Genomic DNA, 25,743 nt, shown 5'->3' with positions numbered 1-25,743 from the left:
ACTGTTGTTCAGCGTGCCAAAGCCAAAACACGTGAACGACAAGTAAGCGATTACAACAAGTCAGCGAGACCTCAGCCACGCCCAACCTTGCACCCCGGGGACAACGTCCGTATGCAGACCAGACCTGACAGCACGTGGAGACCAGCCACCGTTGTAGCAGCAGCGCCAACACCACGTTCTTATGTGGTTCGCACTCCAGAGGGTGCCACATTTCGCAGAAACAGTGTCATGCTGAGGCGCGCCCCTGAGACAAGTGTGCAACCTGATACCGAGCATTCCCAGCATGAAAGTGTCAAAGATACTGACCAAGTTCCTATCCAAGAGGACCAGTCAAATCAGCCTGTCAAATCTCAAGAACAATCTGTGACAGTCACTCGTTCAGGTCGTGAAGTCAGGCTACCAGCACGGTATAAAGAGGATTAATTGGCATGAAGAAACAACAAGTGAACTAAAAACGCTCGCGTTTAAAACAATTTTGAAGGAAATTGGAATTTTTTTTCCTTGCATAAACAAAACATTGTATTTTCAAGTATTGACATTACTTACACATACAGACATACAAACATTTTCATTCACACCAAACAATTTCAGGAAGTGAAAATTGAACTGGATGAATGAAACTTTGTTTTTTCGTTAATTTTTATTTTATTTTAGTATTACAAGCTAAAGAAAAGTGTTTACTTATGTTTAACTGCAAAGCAAGTTTTTCTTTTCATGTTTAAAGTGCTAATTTTTTTCTTATTTTAATGAAGGAAAGCAGTGGGTTAACATTTTAATTTGAAATTGTTAAGTGCAGGTTCTAACAAGTATTATGTTTAAATTTAATTATTCTTTATTTGTTTAACTGTTTCAATTCCATTATGAAAAGAGAGATGTGGCAGTTGTAGATTAGCTCCCTTTGACCGTTATCAGTAAATGGCCTATCCTTGAATGGTATGAAAGGGGAGGAGAACTTTAGCTGAATAAAAGATGGAAGCAGACCACATGCTGGCGTCTGAGTGAAGTTTGTCTTTAACATATGTGTGGGCGTGTGTGTGTGTGTGCCAGTGTCAGTGTGTGTGTGGGTGTGTGTGTGTGTGCGTGATTTTACCAACACTACGCGAAATTCCTTGTGCTTTAAATGTTTTTTAATGTCACTTGGCTCAATAAATACTGTATTCTGTATTCTGTATTCTGTACACATTATTGTCTTTTTTCCAATGGACAGCGTCGTCTGCTACGCAAAACAAGGGAAATAACTTTCGTAAAAAAAAATGACCCTGAAAATATTTTCTTGTTTGGCATTGACCCCTCGTTTTGCTCTTTATTCACATGAACTGGACAAATGTTTGTGTACAATTGAAAAGGTTTGAAATAAATTATGAGTCTCCGCAACAAAACAATGAAAATAAATAAGAAGTACGAAGCTAAAAGTGACTATGTACCTAGCTTTGCGAGCTTCTCGTCGACACTTCCTGTTTACACGTTGAGAAAGGAGTCGGGAAAACAAGAACACCTCTCTCACTCTTGTTCCAGACTATGGAAGGAGGTATTTATGTAAAACATTTACACAACACCGTTCCCAACTGAAAATCTTCGCAATGGAACCGTGATTCCTATGAAGCGGTGTAGAGAGCAGCCTCGGCGTCTTCTCTATTCTACTTTTCTTTGCAACTCGAAATCGAAAGCAGTTTGGTTTACTACTATTTTACTAATACTACTAAACAAGACGTCTTTGATTGGAGAATCGGATGCAGTCTAATTACTATAGAATATAAATACCGGGTTTAATATATGTGTGTGTGTGTGTGTGTGTGTGTGTGCACTTTGGCGCGAGAGAGAGAGAGAGAGAGAGAGAGAGAGAGAGAGAGAGAGAGAGAGAGAGAGAGAGAGAGAGAGAGAGAGAGATCAAATCAAATCAAATCAAATTTTTCGAGGGTTGTGGCATAAGCAATACAACACGCTTTTTTTCAACCAGCCCTCGCCCAGAGAGGGGACTAATCTAATCACATATTTACACGGACATTCACGTTGAAAAAAAGGTAGAGAAAAACAACAACATATTAATATTTACACATGACATATTATACACAAATATAATGCGTCGTATATTTATATATGTAACATAGTGAAAACAATGCTGAATACACATACAGGAGTAAATCATGTGTTATTAAAACTTTGTTTGAGTGGGTTTTTTTGAGAGAGAGAGAGAAAGAGAGAGAGAGAGAGAGAGAGAGAGAGAGAGAGAGAAAGAGAGAGAGAGAACGTGTTTGACAATGTAGCATACAAAAGGCTCCAATAACCTATTACTGTATCTTCCTACTAAGAGTCTTGCACATGCGCAGACTTCGCTGAAAGATCAGCACGCAGAAAACCTGAACACTGTTTTTCAGCTGCAGACATTAATTCACAAATACAAAGTACCTAAATCTCAATGAAACGTTCTGAACTAAAATTCTCACATGTGCAACCATGTGGGATATCAATTTTACCCTTTCTGCTTTTTGTTGTCTCAGAGAGAGTGACAGATTCAGAATCACTCTTTAGGTGAGAAAAAAATGAGGTGATGACTGAGATGACATATTTGACGCAAACCAGTGACCCTACTTTTCAATCAATCAATCAATCAATGAGGCTTATATCGCGCATATTCCGTGGGTACAGTTCTAGGCGCTCTGCAGTGATGCCGTGTGAGATGAAATTTTATACGGCCAGTAGATTGCAGCCATGTCGGCGCATATTTACTTTTCACGGCCTTATTCCAAGTCACACGGGTATGGTAGACAATTATTAACTGTGCCTAAGCAATTTTGCCAGGAAAGACCCTTTTGTCAATCGTGGGATCTTTAACGTGCACACCCAATGTAGTATACACGGGGGGTGGTTCGGACACCGAAGAGAGTCTGCACACAAAGTTGACTCTGTGAAATAAATTTCCGCCGAACCTGGGATCGAACTCGCGCTGACAGCGGCCAACTGAATACAAATCCAGCGCGCTACCAACTGAGCTATATCCCTTTTCCCAATTCTTGCCTATAAAAACGGTGTTAACCTTAAAGTGTGCTCTCCATCCCCCAACTGGGATAGCCAAGACTAAACAATAATGGCGGTCACCATGTGCTCAGTCCCAAACCCTACTGCACGTTGTGAATAGCTGCATCGTACAGTGCATGTGTAGGGGAAGGGAGGGAAAGTCGACCCCTCTAACGAATGCAGCTTATACCTCTCGTCTTTTTTAAAAAAATATTGTTTTTGTTGTAAAACCTGGTGTGTTCTCTTTCGTGTAAGCGTTGTGTGGAATATGAACGATCCAACTGGCACGGTTTTTAAATAAAATATAAAAGAAAAAAATCCTGAAGCAAGGACGACTTGCCCTCCATGGAGGGCAACTCGTCCATGGGGGGCGGGTAATTCGTCCAGGTGGAAAAGGTTGTTCATATTACCCAATAGCATCACCTCGACATATGAAATTGACTGAAGTAACTTTTCTGTGTCAGTTTTGTTAATCGGAAGTGAGAATGACGTTATAATGAGTCGGCCTACGTCAGAAGTCGATCGACGTCTTGGCTATGCAGGGAGGGTGAGTATTTGAAGGGATAGATGTTCAAACATCTATACTTATTAGTTGCTCTGGTTCAAAGCGAAGCAAATGGGAAAATATATGTACAAATTGGACTTGTAATTGATTTGTGTCGCCCATTTCAGGTTGCGTGAACGTGAAATAGTTTAGTAGGCCTACCACTAGGGGGGGACGAATTACCCGATCATGGTACTCGCTGAACATTGCTATTTACCATTGTTCCTGGGATAGCCTGAGATCTATAACTTTCGACTAGTTGTTATGAAAGCCAAAGCTTTTTTGCAGATCTGGTGCATTTTACGAATCAGCGGCTCCCATGCACTGACTGTGTTTTTTTTCGTGCAACAATTTTAGAGTGGAAACCATCAAAATTGACAAAGACTTACCGCTTTGCTGGGCCCGTTTTTTTCGACATTTTTTTTCTTCAACTGATTCAGGTTGGGTAACTCTGGCTTATGAAATCGATGATAATCACCCCTGCAGTGTCATGTTCTCAAAATCGAGGGGGGACGACATACCCGAGGGGGTCGACTTGCCCTCCCTTCCCCTATCTTACTTATAGCTGCACTATTGCAACTGATCCCTTTCAAAAAAAGTTATCACAACAGAGCGAAAGATATTACTCATTTTTGCAGGGTTAAATGTGACGTTGGTGTAACATATATAATATATACCGTAAAATCCCTAGCAAACACCCAATATCTAGCAAACGCCCACCCCCCACTTTTGGCCAAAAGTTGTGCAGAGGGGTCACTACCTACCAAACGCCCACCCCTTGTTTGCTTTTTACAAAATTTGTTTTAAGACAGTCGGCCTCCTTTATCTACGATTTGTGCACACTGTTCGATGGTTCGCCGTTTTTTTCTTCTCCTTTGTTTCTATCACAGAACGTTGATCTTATTTTGTGTCGACAAACGGTGTGTTTATTTTTCATTAAAATTGCATAAATCACATGTTGTATCACTTTTTTTCTCTCGTGAAAATGTGATGACACTTTATCTTGCAAGGGGGTGTATACCTAGCAAACGCCCACCCCCTACTTGTACCCGAAATCTGTGCGGAGGGGGGGGGGTGGGCGTTTGCTAGGGATTTTACGGTATTATCCTGTTGCAGACACCACAATGGATGGTGAGGAGGAAAGCGTTTCACTGGAGGGAGATGTGCTCCGTGTCTGGTGCCAGATTGGGAAGAGCAAGGGGCTTGCTTCACACTCTGATATTGCTACTTTCCTCATACAGTCGTGAGTGCTTCATTTTTGTTCACACCATATCATGTTAACTCCATCAGGCAACAACAAAAAATGTTGGTTTAGGGTAACTTGACCACAAAAAAATAGGGTCGGTAGGTAGGCTTCTTTTTCTTCTTTTTTTTAAAAGATTTAGTTGACCTCATTTAAATATGAAAACATCACAAACACCATTTTGTTTCAAGCCCTTGGATTGTATTGAACGTTTATATATATATATATACTAGAGGAATACCCGGATTCGCCGGGGTGAATCGCGAGACAGAGACAGACAGCGTGGCGGTTCACCACAATCACCTTTGAAGGCGAAGTCCTGTCTAACGGGATTGAGAATTTTAGAGCTTATTTCTAAGCCCTATATTATCTGTTGTGGCTTCTCAAATGCCAGAACATACAGACAGACAAAAGCCGCCAGACCCCATCACAAACAGAACTCTACAATCCACAGGTGTTGCCCACACACACACACACAAACACACACACACACACAGAAGCCATATATATATATATATATGTATATCTATATCTATAAATATATAGATAGATGACAGTGTACTTTTCGCGTGGCTATAAATTGATTCGACCTTTTCACTTTTACAGTAAGGACAACTTACGGGTGCAATGAAAGCGTTCTGGACAGTGCAGTGACATTCTAAAAATAGTAACGTAGTAACGGGAATATGGATTGACGCCACACGAAGGAAGGGAGATAAGTAGAGGTTACATGCCGAGTCTCAGTGATTATCAAAAATAATGGTCGAAGTTAGCGGATCATGAAAAATGCGAGCTTCAGCGAGCTTTTTCATGACCGCGAACTGAGACCATTATTTTTGATAATCACTGAGACGAGGTATGTAACCTCTTTATTCCTCCTTTCTTCAGTTATTCAAAGAAAAGAGAAATTTTTGTGCGAAAGTTTGATCGAATCCAAATCACTCAACCAGTCTACCTGCGCTGGCGATTGAATAATGCGCGGTTGTATAGTTCAGGGAAAATCAATCAAATCTGTTAACACTTCTTGTCAGTTTCCCTGTTTTGGACTAAAATCAAGTACACAGTTATGTTGTTATTCTGCTGTGCCGGTAAAGGCAGATAGTGTGTGTTCTGGTCATGTTTTGGTATCGTTTAGGAAATGTTCTTTCTTCGAATGGGACAAGCAGACGAACTTTTGCACCCGTGTTCCAACGTTAAAAACTGTATGAAGTTCCGTTTTCTGGGGCAAAATAGTGTATGAAACCGCTGTATGTTCTTTAAATTGATGCGATGTGTGCATTTGGTTGCGTGTGATCTGTTTATAAAATGAAATATTGTCGAAAACTAACCGTCGGATTGCAGTCTCTTGTCCAAGCAACTCAGTTCAGAAAATTTGGAAGGGGAACTACTCTTGTCGTACGAGAGTTACTTGCCTTGGGAGTTTGCGTGCACTCATAAGAGATCTAAAGCGAGTTTATCTGCACTGATCGTTAGATTTGGATTTAGAAAACAACCAAACTCAAAGATTTTATATGGAGATTAATGTGTTCAAGCCTGTAGTTGCCAGTTTAAATGCAGTATGTTTGTATTGTTTGGTCTAGAGATGTATATTTCGTACATTGGAGCGTTCGGAACTTTTCAATCGCTAAAGTAGTTCCCTCAAAGTCTAACTCATCAACCTGTGAGCTATCGAGGATTCAGGCCCGTTGTTGGGTAAGTGATTTTGGTTGTTGGGTAAGTTACCGAAAAATAACTAGCCCTACACCTTTACAGAGAGAAAGAAGCAGAGGGGGGAATAAACGCTGAAAACACTGGAGAAGCTTAGGTCCCTCCCAGGTGGAATGGGAACAGCACGAAAATGATTCAGTGGCCTGAACATTTCATGTTGAGTCCCACAAACAGAACTCTACAATCCACAGGTGTTGCCCACACACACACACAAGGGGGGGGGGGGGGGGGGGGTCTGTTCGGACACCGAGGAGAGTCTGCACACAAAGTTGACTCTGAGAAATAAATCTCTCGCCGAACGTGGGACGAACTCACGCTGACAGCGGCCAACTGGATACAAATCCAGCGCGCTACCGACTGAGCTACATCCCCGCCCTACTTCATTTTTGTTCATAACCGTATTATGTTAACTTCATTATGATGTCATCGTGTGAGGGGTGGGAGCCAGGGGAGAAGAAGAGCAGCGTACTGTAACTGTAAATGTCCGATGAGGGTAGTATGCTCGATAAAGTAGAACTCTAGTTTAATTCTTCTCTGGTTTGCATAAAGCTGCTTGATTTAGTCTTTGAATTATTTCCCTTGGTATAGATTGTTCATGTTTCATTTTGTGTGGGTATGCCAAATGATCCATATTGTCTGTAAAATTTTAATGTAAAAAAAACCCCAAAAAAGGGTTGGTCTGGTTACTTAAATCCACCTCTTTTTACATGAGGTCTGCATATCCGGCTTTTCATACCCCCCCGCGGGTTAGGGGGAAGAATTTACCTGATGCTCCCCAGCATGTCGTATTAAGAGGCGACTAACGGATTCTGTTTCTCCTTTTACCCTTGTTAAGTGTTTCTTGTATAGAATATAGTCAATGTTTGTAAAGATTTTATCAATCAATCAATATGAGGCTTATATCGCGCGTATTCCGTGGGTACAGTTCTAAGCGCAGGGATTTTTTTAATATTTTTTTTTATGCAATTTATATCGCGCACATATTCAAGGCGCAGGGATTTATTTATGCCGTGTGAGATGGAATTTTTTTTACACAATACATCACGCATTCACATCGGCCAGCAGATCGCAGCCATTTTGGCGCATATCCTACTTTTCACGGCCTAATATATTCCAAGTCACACGGGTATTTTGGTGGACATTTTTATCTATGCCTATACAATTTTGCCAGGAAAGACCCTTTTGTTAATCGTGGGATCTTTAACATGCACACCCCAATGTAGTGTACACGAAGGGAGCTCGGTTTTTCGTCTCATCCGAAAGACTAGCACTTGAACCCACCACCTAGGTTAGGAAAGGGGGGAGAAAATTGCTAACGCCCTGACCCAGGGTCGAACTCGCAACCTCTCGCTTCCGAGCGCAAGTGCGTTACCACTCGGCCACCCAGTCCACAGTATGTAAGAAAAACAAGCTGTGAAAATTAAAAATATAAAAATTATGATCAAAATTAAATTTTCTAAATCAATTTAAAAACACTTTCATCCTATTCCTTGTCGGTTCCTGATTCCAAAAACATATATAGATACTAGAATGAATACCCGCTTCGCCGGGTAGCCGGCTTCGCCGGGAAGAAGTACTTAGAGCCGTACGCCGGCTTTGCCGGGTCCGAACAATGGACCCGCCAAGCTTAGGTCCCTCCCAGATTCGTGGAATAGGAACAGCACGAAAATGATTCAGTGGCCATAATGCCATTCCTGACCATATCGAGTCCCATCCTTGTCGACGAATGTAACCGTGTTAATCACCTTTGGAGGCGAACTCCACTCAAACAGGACTGAGCAAGTTATGGCTTCTAAAAGGAAGGCCAGTACATAAATTTACACAAAAGCCGCCAGACCACATCACAAACAGAACTGAACAATGCACAGGTGTTGCTCACATAGAGAGACACACACACACACACACAAAAAAAAACACAGAGAAGCCGTATCTATAGAGAGATAGATGACAGTGTATTTTTCGCGTGGCTAAAAATTGATTCGACCTTTGCACTTTTACAGTGAGGATAATTTACGGGTCCAATTTACGTTCTGGACACTGCGTTGACCTTCTAAAAATAGTAACAGTAACAGAACGCCGGGAATATCCGAAGACGCTCCACTCACACTATAGTGCACCATTACGAAGGAAGGGAGGTAAACGCTGAAAACCTGGAGAATATGAGAAGATAAGGAAGAGTTACTTATAATGGTGAAATGAACACAAAAACCAAAATCGATTCAGCGCTGCGCGCTGAGAGCACGTGTTGAAATATCTCATCGATGATATTGTGTCCGGGGTGTAGCTGAATACGGTGTCCAAATTTGAAAAAGATCCACCGAGAACTTTGGCTTTGGTGTGTCGGTATGGGGGCCCGGGTAGCTGAGGTGGAACCAAAATAGCTGAGGTGGAACCAAAATCGGTTCAGCGCTGCGCGCTGAGAGCACGTGTTGAAATATCTCATCGATGAGGTTGTGTCCGGGGTCTCTCTGAATAAGCCCACCAAATTTGAAGCAGATCCATCGAGAACTTTGGCCGTGCATCGCGCACAGACAGACACACACACAGACACACAGACACTAGTCGTATATATATATAGATGTTTGGATTAAAAACACGCTCAGAAAGTTAAAACGAAGAGAGGTACAGAAAAGCGTGCTATCCTTCTCAGCGCAACTACTACCCCGCTCTTGTCAATTTCACTGCCTTTGCCACGAGCGGTGGACTGACGATGCTACGAGTATACGGTCTTGCTGAAAAATTGCATTGCGTTCAGTTTCATTCTGTGAGTTCGACAGCTTGACTAAATGTTGTATTTTCGCCTTACGCGACTTGTTTCCATTTTATTTTGCGTGAGACTTTAGATGTATGTGGTTCATCACAGTTACATTTTGCATCATGTACAGTACAGTGTTATCACGAGATATTGCAACATTTTCTACAACAAATATTTTACTCTTTCAGTTACCAAAGCAATGCAGATGGTGAGGATCTTCTGGGGAAACGCTGTATCCAATGCAACGCCTTGCTGACACTTCTGTGTCCTCAATGCCATAGCGGCCTTGAAAATTACCTTCATCTTGATGATGCAGCGCCAGAAAGTTCCACATCAGCAACCGTTGCCACATTTCCCAGCAGGAAACCACAAACTCTGGCTGCCATGGAAAAGGAAAGTGCCTTGCTAGTTTCAGGGTCAAATCTTTTTCAAAAGGAGACAGATAGCAGAATGGTGGGCCAATCTCGTTCAGGAACAAGGCAGTTCAAAAAGACAGAGCTGAAGTTAGTGTTACCGCTCAAAGCTGTACAGCAGAGTCTTCAAGTGCAAGAGGTCTCGGAATCAGAGCCGGACTGTCTCTTAAGTGAAAGTCAGAGTGACGACTCTGATGACCAAAGTGCACACCTTGAGGGACGGAAGTGTTATACGCCAAAGCAAAAAAGTTGTGTTCACACCAAACGAGGCAGAAAACGGAAAGCAACAAGGGGAGGGAAGAGAGTAGTTAAAACTGAGAACAGCGTCACTGAAGAACTCGATCAGAGCATCAAAGTGGTGAAGGAAGAAATTCAACATGACGCAAAGGACGCGGATGTGGGTATTGCAGCTGATTCCGTTCACAGTGTGACTGAAGCAGACAGAAGGCAGAACACGAAGAACGAGGCCGAAGAAAATAAGGACAGTAAAAAGGAAGTCAAATCATTACTAGAAGAGGTTGTGAAGCTGTCTCAAAGCGTCGTCAGTGGAAAGAAGTGTTTTAACTGCCAGATGTGTGACGCAGAATTTGGCACAAGCAGTCAAATGAAGCGCCACTGCATAACCCATGTAACAGACCACCAACCCCACACCTGTGACAAGTGCAACGCCACATTTCAGAGCGGCTACAACCTTCTCAGGCACATCAGAAACAAACACTTTCCATCATCACAACCAGCAGACACAGAACAACCACCTCACCAAGTGGCAGAAGAGGCCGATACTAATGAGAAACTGACAAACACAGAAAGTTGCACTAGTGAGGATGACAGAATAAAGACAGAAAAGACGACACAGAAAGACACTTGCAGCTTGGTAGCGATAGACGAGAGTTTTTCACACACTGACCGGCTTTCCTGTGAACTGTGCGGCAAGACGTTCGCCTCTCGCAGGGGCCTGCTGCGGCACGGCGCCACACACACCAACCTCCGGCCGTTCCAGTGCAAGGAGTGCAGCATCAGCTTCACTCGCCTGACCCACCTGAAGAGACACGTGCTGCAGAAACACCTGCAGAGTCAGTGCGCCCATGTCTGCAGCCTCTGCTCCGCCCCCTTCGCCGACAGCTACCATCTCCTACGCCACATGGACTCCCACACCGACAGCCAGCCCCACAGCTGTCTGCAGTGCCAAGCAGCTTTCACCACCAGCAGACAGTTGAAGAATCACTTGCAGTCCCATACACAGTCTGCCCAAAGTAAAGACGCCGGTGGTCAGCCTGGTGATGCAGATTCTGACGTGACGCCTGGAGGACAGAGTCAAGTGAGCTTAACAGTGGACGGTGGTCTATACAGTGAGCTAGACTCAGGTGCCGGAACTTCCTTGTCGCAGGATGGGAACGTGATAGGTTCTGATGGGTTAGATTTGAGACTGGCAGCTGATGAAGAAGCAGACGCAGGCAATGTGAACATAGCAACCTCTGAAAAGCAAGCTTCAAGCAGGCTTAGCATTAATGACATGACGGACAAGGAAGGCAGCAAAGATCCAGGTCTTTTCTCACAAAGCAGCACACAGTATTTACAACCCTGTGACAGCAGTGAAACTGAGACAGTGAACAATAACAGCCTTCAGCCTGTCAGTGTCAGGAAATCAGAAAGAAACAAAACTGCTTCACCTTCACAAGCAAATCCACAGAGTTCAAGCAGCACCAAGAAACACGAGAAAGCAGAGTTTGCCTGGATGGAGTATGCTCTCATTCTTCCCTCAGCACATGCACTCAACTCTTCTCCACACAGCATGAAGCTGGCCCTGAAGGTGTGTGTGTGTGTGTGTGTTTTATGCAACTGTTTGCGTGCGCTGTGTTTATGAGCAACAGTGACTGTGATAATCTCATTGGCTCATGTAGTAAGTTGATCTTAGTAGTGTATTTATGTTGAATTATGCTTTTTGATCGTGTGTTTGTGTTATTAGAAATGCAATGTGGCGCCAACAGAAAAAAGTCCATGTTCTTTCAAAATGAAAATGGGCAGTAATTTGATTAAAGTTTTCTTATGGCACCCGTTTAATGAACCAAAAGAAGAGATGGTTCTACCAAAAAAATAGATGCTTTCACCAAAAGAAAAGATGGCTTGAGTGACAAAGAATTAAAGTACAACAAAAAAAATTGATCCGCCAAAAGAATTGCTGTCTGAACAATAAATAAAATAAACTGGCAAAAGCAAATATACTCAGATCAGGCAAAAGAAAATATAATCAGGCAAAAGATTGACTCCTTCAGGCAAAAGAAAATATAGTTTCAACAAAAGAAATGGATAGTCATTCTCCAACACAGTGAACGTACACTTTGAGAGAGAGGCTGGAAATGTCAAGATTTCTTGGAGTTGTTGAGAATGACATTGTAAAGAACTGGTCTATGGAACGAGCACCAAATGCAACCGCAGAGCACACCGAGATTGCCGAAGCACCACATCACACACTGAAAATGTGGAAAACAACGTTTCAGTGGGCAACGTCACCAGCTGAGTCGCTGAAGACTGGGAACACGATCTTCGTGGGATCTTCAACCCTGGAAAAGGAGCTCAAGACTGCCATCCGAGAGACCGAAGAAAAGGTTGAATCATCGTCCTGGGTTGACTTCGAGGAGTATGCCACATGTCGGAGGTCGGTGTGGAAGATTACGATCGACAAAAACAATCAGTTTTTCTGCAACTGTCCGGAGTTCCTCAAGTGCTACGTGTGTCATCATTCCATGGGCATTGAGATTCGTCTGGAGGTGACCAACCCCCCTGCCCAGGCCAAGACCATCCCAATCGGCCAGAAGCGAAAGCGCGGGCGCCCAGAGCTGTCGAGACCAGCGCTTATCAGGCAGTGAACACACTGATCTTGACTGCTCTGTACACTGATTTTATCATTTTCATTTAACTTTCTTTGGACGTACAATTATGATTATGCTATGGAGTGACACTATGTTGTCTCTGAAAGTACACTCAACTTTATATTTTTTGCTAACAGTAGCTATTTTGTTGTTGAAATAATTAGTTTTTTTGTTGAGAATTCTTTTGCAAGTCTCATTTCTTGTTTTGGTAGAATCAATCGGTTTTTTGCTAGAAGCATCTATTTTGTGGGTGGAAACATCCTATTTTTTGTTGGAATATCTTTTGCTAACTAAGCAATTCTTTTGGTGAAAGCATCTATTCTTTTGGTGATTTAGTTTATTGCCTTTTCTTATCTTATCTTATCTCATCTCTAGGTGTACGCCTGCACCCACCCTGGCTGCACCAGAACGTTCAGCTGCCCCTCAGACCTGAAAAGGCACAAGCTGAACCACACCAGCGAGAGACCGTACCTGTGCAAACACTGCGGACAGAGCTTCAAGCGACCCAACGCCATGAAGCGCCACGAGCTTTGCCACCTTGCAGTGAAGCCGTTCAAGTGTGAAATATGCAGCGAGGCCTTTGCGCGTCAGTCGCAGTTGACCAGGCACAGCCGCACACATCACGGGCAGAAGCCCTACGTCTGTGTTGAGTGTGGGGAGGCGTTCCGCGAGCCTGCCAACTTAACCAGGCACACAAGAAAACACACAGGTACAGTACACAGTGGAACCCCCTTTTTCAGACCTCTGAAAATCATAATCAGGTCTTAAAAAGGAGGCTGTCTTAGAATGGGGGTTAATTTTTAGAAGTTACGAATGGAAAGTCTAAGAAAACAGGGTCTTAAAAGGGAGGGATCCCCCCGCGGGTCAGGGGGAAGAATTTACCCGATGCTCCCCAGCATGTCGTAAGAGGCGACTAACGGATTCTGTTTCTCCCCCCGCGGGTTAGGGGGAAGAATTTACCCGATGCTCCCCAGCATGTCGTAAGAGGCGACTAACGGATTCTGTTTCTCCTTTTACCCTTGTTAAGTGTTTCTTGTATAGAATATCGTCAATGTTTGTAAAGATTTTAGTCAAGCAGTATGTAAGAAATGTTAAGTCCTTTGTACTGGAAACTTGCATTCTCCCAGTAAGGTCATATATTGTACTACGTTGCAAGCCCCTGGAGCAATTTTTTTATTAGTGCTTTTGTGAACAAGAAACAATTAACAAGTGGCTCTATCCCATATCCCCCCTTTCCCCTATCCCATCTCCCCCCTTTCCCCGTCGCGATATAACCTTGAATGGTTGAAAACGACGTTAAACACCAAATAAAGAAAGAAAGAAAGATATATTGTACTACGTTGCAAGCCCCTGGAGCAATTATTTTATTAGTGCTTTTGTGAACAAGAAACAATTAACAAGTGGCTCTATCCTATCCCATCCCCCCCCCCCCCCCCCCCCTGTCCCCGTCGCGATATAACCTTGAATGGTTGAAAACGACGTTAAACACCAAATAAAGAAAGAAAGAAAGATATATTGTACTACGTTGCAAGCCCCTGGAGCAATTTTTTGATTAGTGCTTTTGTGAACAAGAAACAATTAACAAGTGGCTCTATCCTATCCCATCCCCCCCCCCCCCCCCCCCCCCCCCTTTCCCCGTCGCGATATAACCTTGAACGGTTGAAAACGACGTTAAACACCAAATAAAGAAAGAAAGAAAGAAAATGGAGGGAGTCTTAAAAGAGGGGTTCCAGTGTAGTAACATTTATTTCTCCCCTATCCTGTTTCGAAGGAGACTTACGTGTTTCATATGTGTGTGTGTGTGTGTGTGTGTGTATGTGTGTATGTGTGTGTGGGTGTGTGTGTTTGTGTGTGTGTACTCGCATAATTATAAGGCTTGTGTGTATGTCAGCTTTAAAAACTCAAACGCTGATGCAAAGTTGCTAGCTAGAAAAAGAAATAGCATAGTCATAGTGCTAACTTCCACACTAAGCCAGTATGGCAGCTTGTTTGCTTTTCTCTGTCAGTCAAATTGTAACCTGAAACTTCCACTAGGGGAGTTTTAGAGACGTTAGTAAACCGCTTTACCTTATCTTTAGAAGAAATAATGCAGACCTGCTTTAGATTTGGTTGCCTTGTTCAGGTTTACTGTTTGGGAAGATGAATTAACACACGTGTGTGGCACATGTGCTTGCAAGCAAACGTATGTGAGAGTAATTAAGCACCGTATGTCGTCAGTGGCCTTCGAAGACCTCGTATCTTCAAAATCATAGTTCTGAGATAATGAGTGTTTTAAAAATCAAATTCCTCTTCACCAGATCAAAACGTGTAGATACGAGGTTTTCACTTTTTTGTTTTGAAGTTTTTTGTTTTGAATTTAAGGAACAATTACGAGGATTTTCAACAGACTCGCAGGGATTCAAACAGACAATACGAGGTTTTCCCGCTAATGTCGCTAATGTCGCTAATGTCTCGACACCCAACGGCAATACGAGGTTTTTAAAATCAGGGGAAAAAGACCTTTGCAAAATAGATAGCGTTACAAGCTTTTCACAAATGATAGGAAAAAAATCAAGGGACGGAACCATGCAAAAATCCGAAAATCGGGAAAATGTAAGTTACGAGGTCTTTGAAGGCCACTGACGATGTATACATTCGCCTTTATGTGTGAGTGCACTTTAAAGATGGAACTGAGAAGAGGAGGGACTGAAAGACATCACATAGATTTCAACATGTTTGTTATCTTTCCATTGTGGTTTATGTCATATGAAATATGTCTTCTTTTTTTGTATCCACCAGGAGAAAAGCCGTATGTGTGTGAGTGGTGTGGAGGATCGTTCACCCAGGCGGGCAACCTGAAGAAACACATCAGCGCCAAACACACGGGCTACAAACCTCACACATGCTCGCACTGCGGCAAGGGGTACACTACCACTTACCTCTTGGCTGTACACATCAGAACGCACACAGGTTGGTGCTTGGCCTTTATGTGTTCTGTTGTTTGGCTGTTTCTGTGTCTGAATTAGCGCATTGCTGCAAGGGCTTCACTACTGCCTACCTCTTGGCTGTACACATCAGAACGCTCACAGGTTGGTGCAAGAGTTGTTTCTCTTGGAAACATTTGGGCATGCTTTCCATTTATGCCAATTAATATAGGACAATCACAAGCAAGCAGATTGTCTCATGTGATCACCTAGTGTGTGTGTGAGAGAGAGAGAGAGAGAGAGAGAGAGAGAGAGAGAGAGAGAGAGAGAGAGAGAGAGAGAGAGAGAGAGAGAGAGAGAGAGAGAGAGAGAGAGAGAGAGAGAGAGAGAGAGAGAGAGAATGACAATGCATTCTCTCAGAAAGGTCATATATTGTACTACGTTGCAAGCCCCTGGAGCAATTTTTTGATTAGTGCTTTTGTGAACAAGAAACAATTGACATGTGGCTCTATCCCATCTCCCCCCCCTTTCCCCGTCGCGACACAACCTTCGTGGTTGAAAACGACGTTAAACACCAAATAAAGTAAAGTAAAGTTTTTTGCTCCTTTTCAAACATTTTCCTGTGTCGTGTCTATATCATGGCAGGTGACCTGAGGACGTTTCGCTTTGTGTATAATTAAACATTCCTCATGGTTTCTGATCCTTTTAAAATATTATCCTTTCTGATGTCTAGCTGTTGCAGGTGAAAGACCATATGTGTGCAAACTCAGGAGTGCAGTGCATGGTTTTGCATCAAATGTTTTTCAGGCCAAACCAGAAATCAGCCATGTTTTTATTTTATTTCAGGGGAAGTAACCATTCCTTTCGAAGGAGTGCCATGCAGTGTTGACTGCATCCTCTGTTTTTAAACCAAACTGAGTTATATAACCATCAAATTGTGTTGCTGCAGGTGAAAGACCGTACATGTGCAAGGAGTTCAATGCGGGACACGCATCCTCGGTTTTCAAATTAAACATAATCCAAAATGCAGTCATAAACATTAATTTGTATTGCTGCAGGTGAAAGACTGTATGCATGTGCAAGGAGTTCAGCATCCTCTGTTTTCTGAACCAACATAAACCAAAATCTAGTCATATAATGCATCAGATTCAATTTATATTGTTGCAGGTGAAAGACCGTATGGTTGAAAGAAGTTCCGCATCCTCTGTTTTCAAACCCAACAGAAACCAAAATCTAGTCATAAGCATCATATTTTATGTTGCAGGTGAAAGACCGTATGTGTGCAAGGAGTGCAGTGCAGTGTTCTAGGGTATCCTCTGTTTTCAAACCAAATAGAAACCAAAGTCCAGTCATATGCATCAAATGTGTATTGTTGCAGGTGAAAGACCGTATGTGTGCAAGGAGTTATACATGCATCAACTTGTATTGTTGCAGGTGAAAGACTGTATGTGTGCAAGGAGTTATACAAGCATCAACTTGTATGGTTGCAGGTGAAAGACTGAATGTGTGCAAGGAGTTATACAAGCATCAACTTGTATTGTTGCAGGTGAAAGACTGTATGCGTGCAAGGAGTTATACAAGCATCAACTTGTATTGTTGCAGGTGAAAGACTGTATGCGTGCAAGGAGTTATACAAGCATCAACTTGTATTGTTGCAGGTGAAAGACCGTTTGTGTGCAAGGAGTTCCGCATCCTCTGTTTTAAAACCAAGCAAAAACCAAAATCCAGTCATATATTTGTATCAATTTGTATTGTTGCAGGTGAAAGACCGTATGTGTGCAAGGAGTTCCTCATCCTCTGTTTTAAAACCAAGCAAAAACCAAAATCCAGTCATATATTTGTATCAATTTGTATTGTTGCAGGTGAAAGACCGTATGTGTGCAAGGAGTTCCGCATCCTCTGTTTTAAAACCAAGCAAAAACCAAAATCCAGTCATATATTTGTAACAATTTGTATTGTTGCAGGCGAAAGACCGTATGTGTGCAAGGAGTGTGGGGCGGGATTCCGCGTCATTTCTCATCTGAAGGACCACATGTTGAAACACACGGGCGAGCGCCCCAAGCAGTGCCCGCTCTGCTCCAACTCCTACACCCGTTCCTCGCACGTCAAGAAACACATCAGGCGGATGCATCCAGAACACGATCCGCTGACGGCCACGCAGAGTGTCTTGTCAGACAATGCCGCAGCCAGTCCGCTCGTTCAGAGCCGTGCGTCTTTTACCTCTACGGCTTGAAACTTATCAGGTGAATGCATCTGAAACATGCGATCCACTGCCCCCTGAAACACAGCAGACAAATACACCCTGAACATATTCCGCGGACGGCAACACAGAGTGTCTTGTCTGACAATGCCACAGCCAGTCCGCTTTTTCAGAGCCGTGCGTCTTTTACCTCTACAGCTTGAAACACTTCAGGTGAATGCATCTGAAACATGCGATCCACTGACTGTCGAGAGGCGGAACAAGATGCAGCCCACATCCTACAAGACTGCAGGAATCTCCAGCCCCTGAGGAGAGCTAGAGGCTTGGACCAGGCCGACGACCCTCCACAAGAAGCTGCATGGACCTGTGGAGGCTCTACACAAGACCACCAGCTTCATATCGAGAGTGTAAAGGCGATCGACAAGAAGAAAAAGAAGACGGACTGCAACGCAGACTGTTTTGTCTGACAATGTGACAACTAATCTGCTGTTTCTGGCCTGTGCTTTCTTTTACTTGTACCTCTGAAAAGCAGCAGACACATACACCCTGAACATGATCCGCTGACAGCAACACAGAGAGTCTTGTCTGACAGTGTTTGTCTGCTTTTTCAGAGCCGTACGACTTTTACAAGGCGAGTCTTGTAAGCATTTGATTTTCTTGGTACAAATTGAAAACTTACACAGAGACTACATAGTCTGTTACTAACTTGGGAACCCATACGATTTTGCTGTATTACGCTTGATTGTCTAGAATACGATTGGTACGGTCAGTGGAGAAATAAAATACGAGTTAATTCCTAGACTACTTTTCTTCACAAGCGCAACCCGAAGCCGTTCGAGTACTTTGACACATGATTACAGTTTTTGTCAGAAAACATTGAAAGATGTATTTGTTTTAAATGTTTTGGTATTTAACTTAATTAACGGTGCGACAGATGCGTGTGAAGCATGTTTAAATCATGGATGTTCAAATGCAGTGTGGAGTACGCTCATTTTTGTGAAAATACACTAAGTTTGTTTGAGAATACTCCAAGTGCAAGACAGGGGTCCCCAGGTCGCTGTTACCATATGTTGTGGGATGGCCTTATCCCATGTAAAAACCCTGGCCAGGGGCCAGTTTCATAAGATAGCAGTGAACCGACAAGGTCTAGCTGAGATGGTGAGCTGAACTGTTTACACGACTGACGAGAAGAAGTGTGCCTTTAAGATATCCGTGGAGAATGTTTGTTTCTATATTGTTTTTATTTATTTAACAATAACAATAATAATAACAATAACAGCACTTTATTATACATTATTTGCGTTTTTGACCAAAATATGACATTTTACACAGATCTCGACAGTCATTGTTCAGCACGGTCTCGGAGAACAATGACTGTCTCGATCTGTGTAAAATGTCATATTTTGGTCAAAAACGCAAATAACATTTATGTATCGATCGAATTCCTTTCAGGTACTATGACTTTGTTGTTGTTTTGACGATTGAACGAGCCCGGGCACACACACATGCAATCAAATACATAAGCTTCATATTTGGGCGTTTCAGGTTGACCGAAACTTCAAAGGAACTACAAAACACACGTCATGTACTGACTTTGTTGTTGTTTTGACCAGAGATCTGTACAGTATCTCTGTTTTGACATTAAACAGCACACACACATGCAATCAAACACATGACGTGTGTTTTGTAGTTCCTTTAAAGTTTCGGTCAACCTGAAATGCCCAATTATAAAGTTTTGTAGGCCTCTGACGTCACATGGCTCAGAGAAGGGAAATCCAATGTCCAATCGATACATTGTCAATTAAAATAGTACAAAAACAAGAAGAGCAAACGCTCGATCGAGTCACTTTCGCAGTTCTGAATATTATATGAGGCATCAGATGGACAGGAAGAAATTGCTATTCACAACACAATGAGTCACGTTCACATAAAATTTGAGCCCGGTCACTTTTATAGTTTCCGAGAAAAGCCCAACGTTAAGTTGTGTGTTGCCGAACAGAAAAGGCTAGTTATCTCCCTTGTTTTTCTGATAACGTTCGTAAAAGGCTACAGATGTAAATACTTTGATGTAAAGAATAATCCTACAAAGTTTCAATCACATCCGATGAACTTTGTCAAAGATATAAAATGTCTAATTTTTCCTTTGACGCTGACCTGTGACCTTGAAAAAGGTCAAAGGTCAACGAAACCATCGTTAAAGTGTAGAGGTCATTGGAGGTCACGACTAAACAAAATATGAGCCCGATCGCTTTGATAGTTTCCGAGAAAAGTCCAACGTTAAGGTGGTGTCTACGGACGGCCGGCCGGACAGACTAACACTGACCGATTACATAGAGTCACTTTTTCTCAAGTGACTCAAAAATGGAAACTGTTGAAACAAATACTACAGGCAGGTTAAAGGTGTGTCAGGGTCGCACACGAGTTGCGCCTCCCTCATCAAATTTGGCTTTGGGTTTTCACGTATGCGTATTGTATTTACTTCAGATTGAATTTTGTATTCAGCATCTTCTTTGTGAATACATTTATTAGTTATGCATTTTGATATGGATGATATATTTTAAAGTGAAGTCACTGGTGATATGAATGTTACGCCTGCGTTATAAGCACGTGGGTGAATTAAACTCTTCCTGCCATTGGTCGAAAACAGGTTGTAATAAGAACACCCACCGGAATCTTCCTTTTTTTCTCAAGAATTTGACCACAAAAAAGCTGTGTGTTTATGAAGAAGTAATGTGTCTGAGTATATAAGTCTGATACATGTACAAATACGATTCAAATTTGAATTGTAAACAAAGAGAAATCGCATGTTGTCACAGGTTTTACATTTTTATGATTACATGTTTCTCTATATGTGTTCATATAAAAATGTATTTGACTTGTAGCCGAATCAGTGATGCACCAACAAAATCAGTAAAGTATATGATCGCTTCCTCTATCATTTGTTTGTTAATTTATTTTTAAAATATAAAATACTTGTGTGTGTTTGCTCGGGGAAAAAGAGGTGTGTGTGTGTTGCTTACTTTTTTGCTCAAGTATTGGCTGAAAGTTTTAACAAGGGCAGAGAATGTGTACGTGTGTGTGTGCATGTGTGCGTGCATGTGTGTGTGTGTGTGTGCGCGCATGTGTGTTTGCGTGTGTGTCCCTCTCTTTCTTATTCTTCTCATTTGCTTGCACACTCGCATACACACTGACACACACACACACACACACACACACACACACACACACACACACACACACACACCCTAAGGCATTGCATCCTCCTTTCAGCCTCCTCTCTCCCCCTCCCCACCTAATTACCACCGTCTCATTCCCTCTCAATTACCGTTTCTAATTCCAGAGGACAATAAAACGATATCAACACGTACAGTGACACAGCCGGTCATGACGAGGTTCCACTTACACCCACTTAATTCACAAGCTAGAGGGAGTCACCAGTCCGACATTATTTTGTAGTTACAGAAAGTTGACTTAAAGTGTCAGTTACCCTTTGCTGTTATTAATCCAACAAAAAAAGGGCCAACAAAAAGTGTCCCTTATTGGACCATAAAAATAAGCCCAAATAGAATCCGAGCACATTTACAGTTTACAAGCCAGAGAAAGTCAACAGTTCAACAGTAATTTGCAGTTACCGATAGTTGACATAAAGTGTCAGTGTCGATTGCTTTCCTGGTGATTCAGACAACTGTGTGTAAGTGCATGCAGCATAATGATAAGTATTATACTACAGTATTAGTTTAGCACGTTGATTGACAGACGACTAGTTTACCTCACAATATTCAAGAACTCGTCGCCGTGAAACTATAGCTATATAAACTCTGAGGCAAAAGAAACGCAAATGCTGCAGTGAAGATGGGTTACCCATGAATTTTAATGTCGAGTTAATTATTTCGGGTTAACAATAACAAGGAAACGAATTGACCGATACAAAAACCATACGGAAAAGTGTATTGGGATGAGAGCATGACGTGCCATGTTCCACTGAACACTGTTTGAAGACTGTTGAAAGTCAAAAGCGTGTTGCTCCTCCCTGGGCGTTGATGACTGTGGCGCACCTCCGGTACATGGAGAGGACGAGGTGATTAATTTGCTGCTGAGGGACCTGAGCCCACACCTGGGTCACGGCAGCACGCAGTTCTGCTGCTGTGCGGGGTCTCCGGGCAAGGGCATGAATCCTTAGTTGCATGATGTCCCAAAAGTGTTCGATTGGGTTGAGATCCGGAGATCGAGCAGGATGAGGCAGAATGTTCACGCTGTTGTGACGCAGGAAGTCCTGGGTAGCACGTGCAATATGGGGACGGGCATTGTCTTGCTGGAACAGGCAGTTCCGGTACCTCTGGACAAATGGAACCACATAGGGACGCAGGACTTGATTGATGTAGCGGTCTGCCTTGACACCATTCCCACGACCTTGGCCGACGTTCTTAAAGACGACAGGTCCTACTCGCTAATTGACACCAATGGCGCCCCATAGCATGACGCTGGCACCTCCCCATCGATCATGCTGCAGGATGTTATTGTTAGCAAACCGCTGTCCAGGTCTTCGCCAGATCCGGACACGCCCATCGCCAGGTTCCAGGCAAAAGCGCTTCTCGTCCGAAAAAAGAACCCTCCGCCAGTCCCGATGGCGCCAGTGGGCATGCTGCCGGGCCCAGGCTAGACGATCCAGGCGATGCTGAGCTGTCAATACAGGACGTCGAGCAGGACGCCGATTTACCAGGTTCTGCCCACCAAGGCGTCGGCGTAGAGTTCTGGCACTGACGGGTTGTCCATGCACCCCAAATGTGTTACGGGCTGTGTTGGCGGCAGTTTCGAATGCATCTCGCTGGTGTTGATGGACAAGATGGCGATCTTGTCGGGCTGTTGTTACCCAGGGTCTGCCACGTCCTGGTAAGTCGCAGGTACTGTTATTGGCATGACAACGTTGCTGCAGGCGTTAAACCGTGGTGACATTTACTCCAAATGCCCTAGCAACTTGCTGAACTGATTGTCTGGCATCAAGTCTCCCGATCGCCTGTTGGCGCTGATCTGGTGATAGTCTCGGCATCGCGCCTGTGTCGCAGAAATGAATGTTGTAACAGTTTTGTGAGTACGGTATAGCTTGCCTGAACACTCTGAACACGAAAAGCTGCTTTTCCACATTGTGCATGAGCTGAAAGTGGTCCCCATGACGGTTTGGGATCCCCGTCAACAAGACCTCACGGCAAACACGGTTCTGACAAGATAAGACCGCTAAAACAACACGTGCAGAACATGCTAGTATCATTATTTTATTTTTATTTCAAGTCCATAAAGGTTTAATTAACGCATCCTTTATTTGCGTTTCTTTTGCCTCCGAGTATATATATATATATAATGTAACGTCCCCTAGGAGATACGACTATTGGATGCCAGCTGCCTCTTACAAAAACACATTTTGGACATTGCTCGTATTGTTCCCACTAGTCTAAACGGGGAAGCTGATACACAGGACACACGGACAGAATTTTGAATTTTAGCGTTGGTCACCAAAAGCTCACAGCAATATCCAGTGGCATTATTGGCTTATTTTTGATACACATTAAGTCAATTAAATGAAAGCAAAGAATAATTCTTGCACAATTCATTGACGGATTTAGCCGCAACATCAAGCATAATTAATTAATTTGGTCATTTGATGAGAAAAAAGGCTGTTAGGGTTGTTTCCCTTTGCAGGAATCGCATGCGTAACATCAACATCATTTTAATTTAAAAATTAATTAATGACTTTGGTCATTAAAAATCTGAAAATTGTAATGAAAATATTTTTTTATAAAACGATCCAAAATTACTTTTATTTTATTCTTCATCATGTTCTGATTCCAAAAACATATAAATATGTTATATTCGGATTAAAAACAAGCTCTAAAAATATAAAAATTATGATTAAAAATAAATTTCCGAAATCGTTTTAAAAACAATTTCAGCTTATTCCTTGTCGGTTCCTGATTCCAAAAACATATAGATATGATATGTTTGGATTAAAAACACGCTCAGAAAGTTAAAACGAAGAGAGGTACAGTAAAGTGTGCTATGCAGCAAAGCGCAACCGCTACCGCGCTGAACAGGCTCGTCAATTTCACTGCCTTTTGCACTAGCGGCGGACTACGGTCATTGTGAAAAAAATGCAGTGCGTTCAGTTTCATTCTGTGAGTTCCACAGCTTGACTAAATGTAGTAATTTCGCCTTACGCGACTTGTTCTTTTTTGGAAAAGTTGACAGCCTTAGACTGATATTTGGTCGGTGAGTATGTTGATTATATGACAGCTCACACTCACACACACACACACACACACACACACACACACACACACACACACACGCACGCTCGCACGCACGCACGCACGCACGCACGCACGCACACACACACACACACACACACACACACACACACACACACACACACACACACACACACACAACACACGAACATTGAAAGGGGGGACAAATAAGAACAAAGCCAACTCATACTAACTTGATATACTTTAATTGTGCACAGCATGAAAACCTACATTTGATGCTTGTTATTAAAAAAAATTGAAATATTTACTACATAAATTATTTGTAATTAGGTGTTCAAAAACACTCGTTCGAGCTATTCCCTTCTCGTTTGCTAAATTCTAGACAATTGTTCTAACGGCAGAGTACATTATAGACAATTGTTTTAACGGCAGAGTAAATTATAGACAATTGTTCTAACGGCAGATTAAAGTATAGACAATTGTTTTAACGGCAGAGAAAATTATAGACAATTGTTTAACGGCAGAGTAAATTATAGTCAATTGTTTTAACGGGAGAGTAAATTATAGACAATTGTTCTAACGGCAGAGTAAATTATAGACAATTGTTCTAACGGCAGAGTAAATTATAGACAATTGTTCTAACAGCAGAGTGAATTATAGACAATTGTTTTAACGGCAGAGGGTGCGGGTATGAATATATGTGGTGTGGGTTGTGTGTGTATTGGTGTGTACTTTTATGTGTCTTTATGTTCTGATTGTGTGTGTTTTATGTGATGTTATTTCGTACACGAGCCAACAGAAAAATGTCCGTTTGTTGCATACAGATAATTTCAGATAAGTTCTAGCCGGGCTGTTGATCATTAGGTGATTGTTTGACAAATATTTTTGTTTTGATTTACTTTTAGACATTTCCAATACACAAAATCATTAAGTCCTGGGCATCAAATTAATGCTTTTGAGTCGTACTCAATTAAACAAAAGAGGCGAAGGACAAGGAGCATGTTGCATTCCTGTTCTGCAGTAAGTATACCCATCAACATCCCTTCTACGGTCGATTGGTTGAAATGTACGCAATCACTGAATTCTAAGGATCGGCGACGCCACGATTCGCAGCTGGAACGGATTGTCGACGAGTGTTAGGAATCCATCCACAACTCCTTCTGCCTCGCAGTCGAAAGACAAGATCTGAAAAAAATAGCAAACCCAAAACTTGTCATGAAAATCAATCGTAATCATCATTGCGACTACCACCGTGCACAAAAAAAACCACCACCCATATAATAAAAACACATTAAAACAAAACAAACAAAACAGCGTTTACAATATTCTTACAAGAATTGCATCTTCTCACACTAACTGTCAAGCATTACCGCTCTTTGTGCGTGCATATGTTCTGCGCGTTCTTAGAATCCGGTTTCATTCTAGAATGGACCGGGTCCAGGTTGGAATTCTAACCCTGCGCAAGTACAGGGGTGCCATTCTAGAATGAAACCCTTGTTGCTGGTCCATTCTAGAATCGGCCCTGCGCAAGGTTGGAATTTGGGTCCAAGTTGGAATAGTCATTTCAGTTAGACTATCACACAGCCAAAGCCACAAATGTGGATTTTCTGTTTGTTTTTGTTTTTTGTGTGTTTAGTTGGGGTTTTTTTCCGGGTTTTTTACACTTTACTCAAAGACATCGTGAATTGGGATTGTGATGTTCTGAAAGTGATTACGATTTTGAGAGACACTCAGCACTGATCGCTACGAACGGAAATTTCCGGACTGACAGTGTTTTGACGATCTCGCTTGTAACTGGATTTTCTGTTTGTTTTTGTTTTTTGTGTGTTTGGT

At 42.5% G+C, this 25,743-nt stretch overlaps 2 protein-coding genes across 2 annotated transcripts in view; one reads left to right on the top strand and one right to left on the bottom strand.

The window, feature by feature from the left end:
- The first annotated feature begins 1,398 nt into the window (after positions 1-1,398).
- On the top strand, positions 1,399-20,583 carry LOC138950690 (zinc finger protein 420-like). The gene is made up of 6 exons (XM_070322404.1): positions 1,399-1,528; positions 4,676-4,802; positions 9,453-11,487; positions 12,923-13,256; positions 15,326-15,496; positions 17,415-20,583. The coding sequence occupies exons 1-6, from the start codon at positions 1,519-1,521 to the stop codon at positions 17,681-17,683; spliced, it is 2,946 nt and encodes a 981-aa protein (XP_070178505.1). The 5' UTR covers positions 1,399-1,518; the 3' UTR covers positions 17,684-20,583.
- A 3,556-nt stretch (positions 20,584-24,139) lies between these two features.
- LOC138949807 (uncharacterized) overlaps positions 24,140-25,743 on the bottom strand; it is a gene marked incomplete at its 5' end in the record, with an annotated part of 8,858 nt that continues 7,254 nt past the window's right edge. Inside the window, 1 exon segment of the mRNA XM_070321588.1 lies at positions 24,140-25,095. Within this exon segment, the coding sequence (XP_070177689.1) occupies positions 24,985-25,095 (111 nt within the window). The 3' untranslated portion in view covers positions 24,140-24,984.

The sequence above is a fragment of the Littorina saxatilis genome, linkage group LG16, assembly GCF_037325665.1.
Source record: "Littorina saxatilis isolate snail1 linkage group LG16, US_GU_Lsax_2.0, whole genome shotgun sequence".
Lineage (NCBI taxonomy): Eukaryota > Metazoa > Mollusca > Gastropoda > Littorinimorpha > Littorinidae > Littorina > Littorina saxatilis.
Note: the sequence above shows the minus strand (reverse complement) of the source record. Positions and strands in the feature narration are given on the sequence as shown.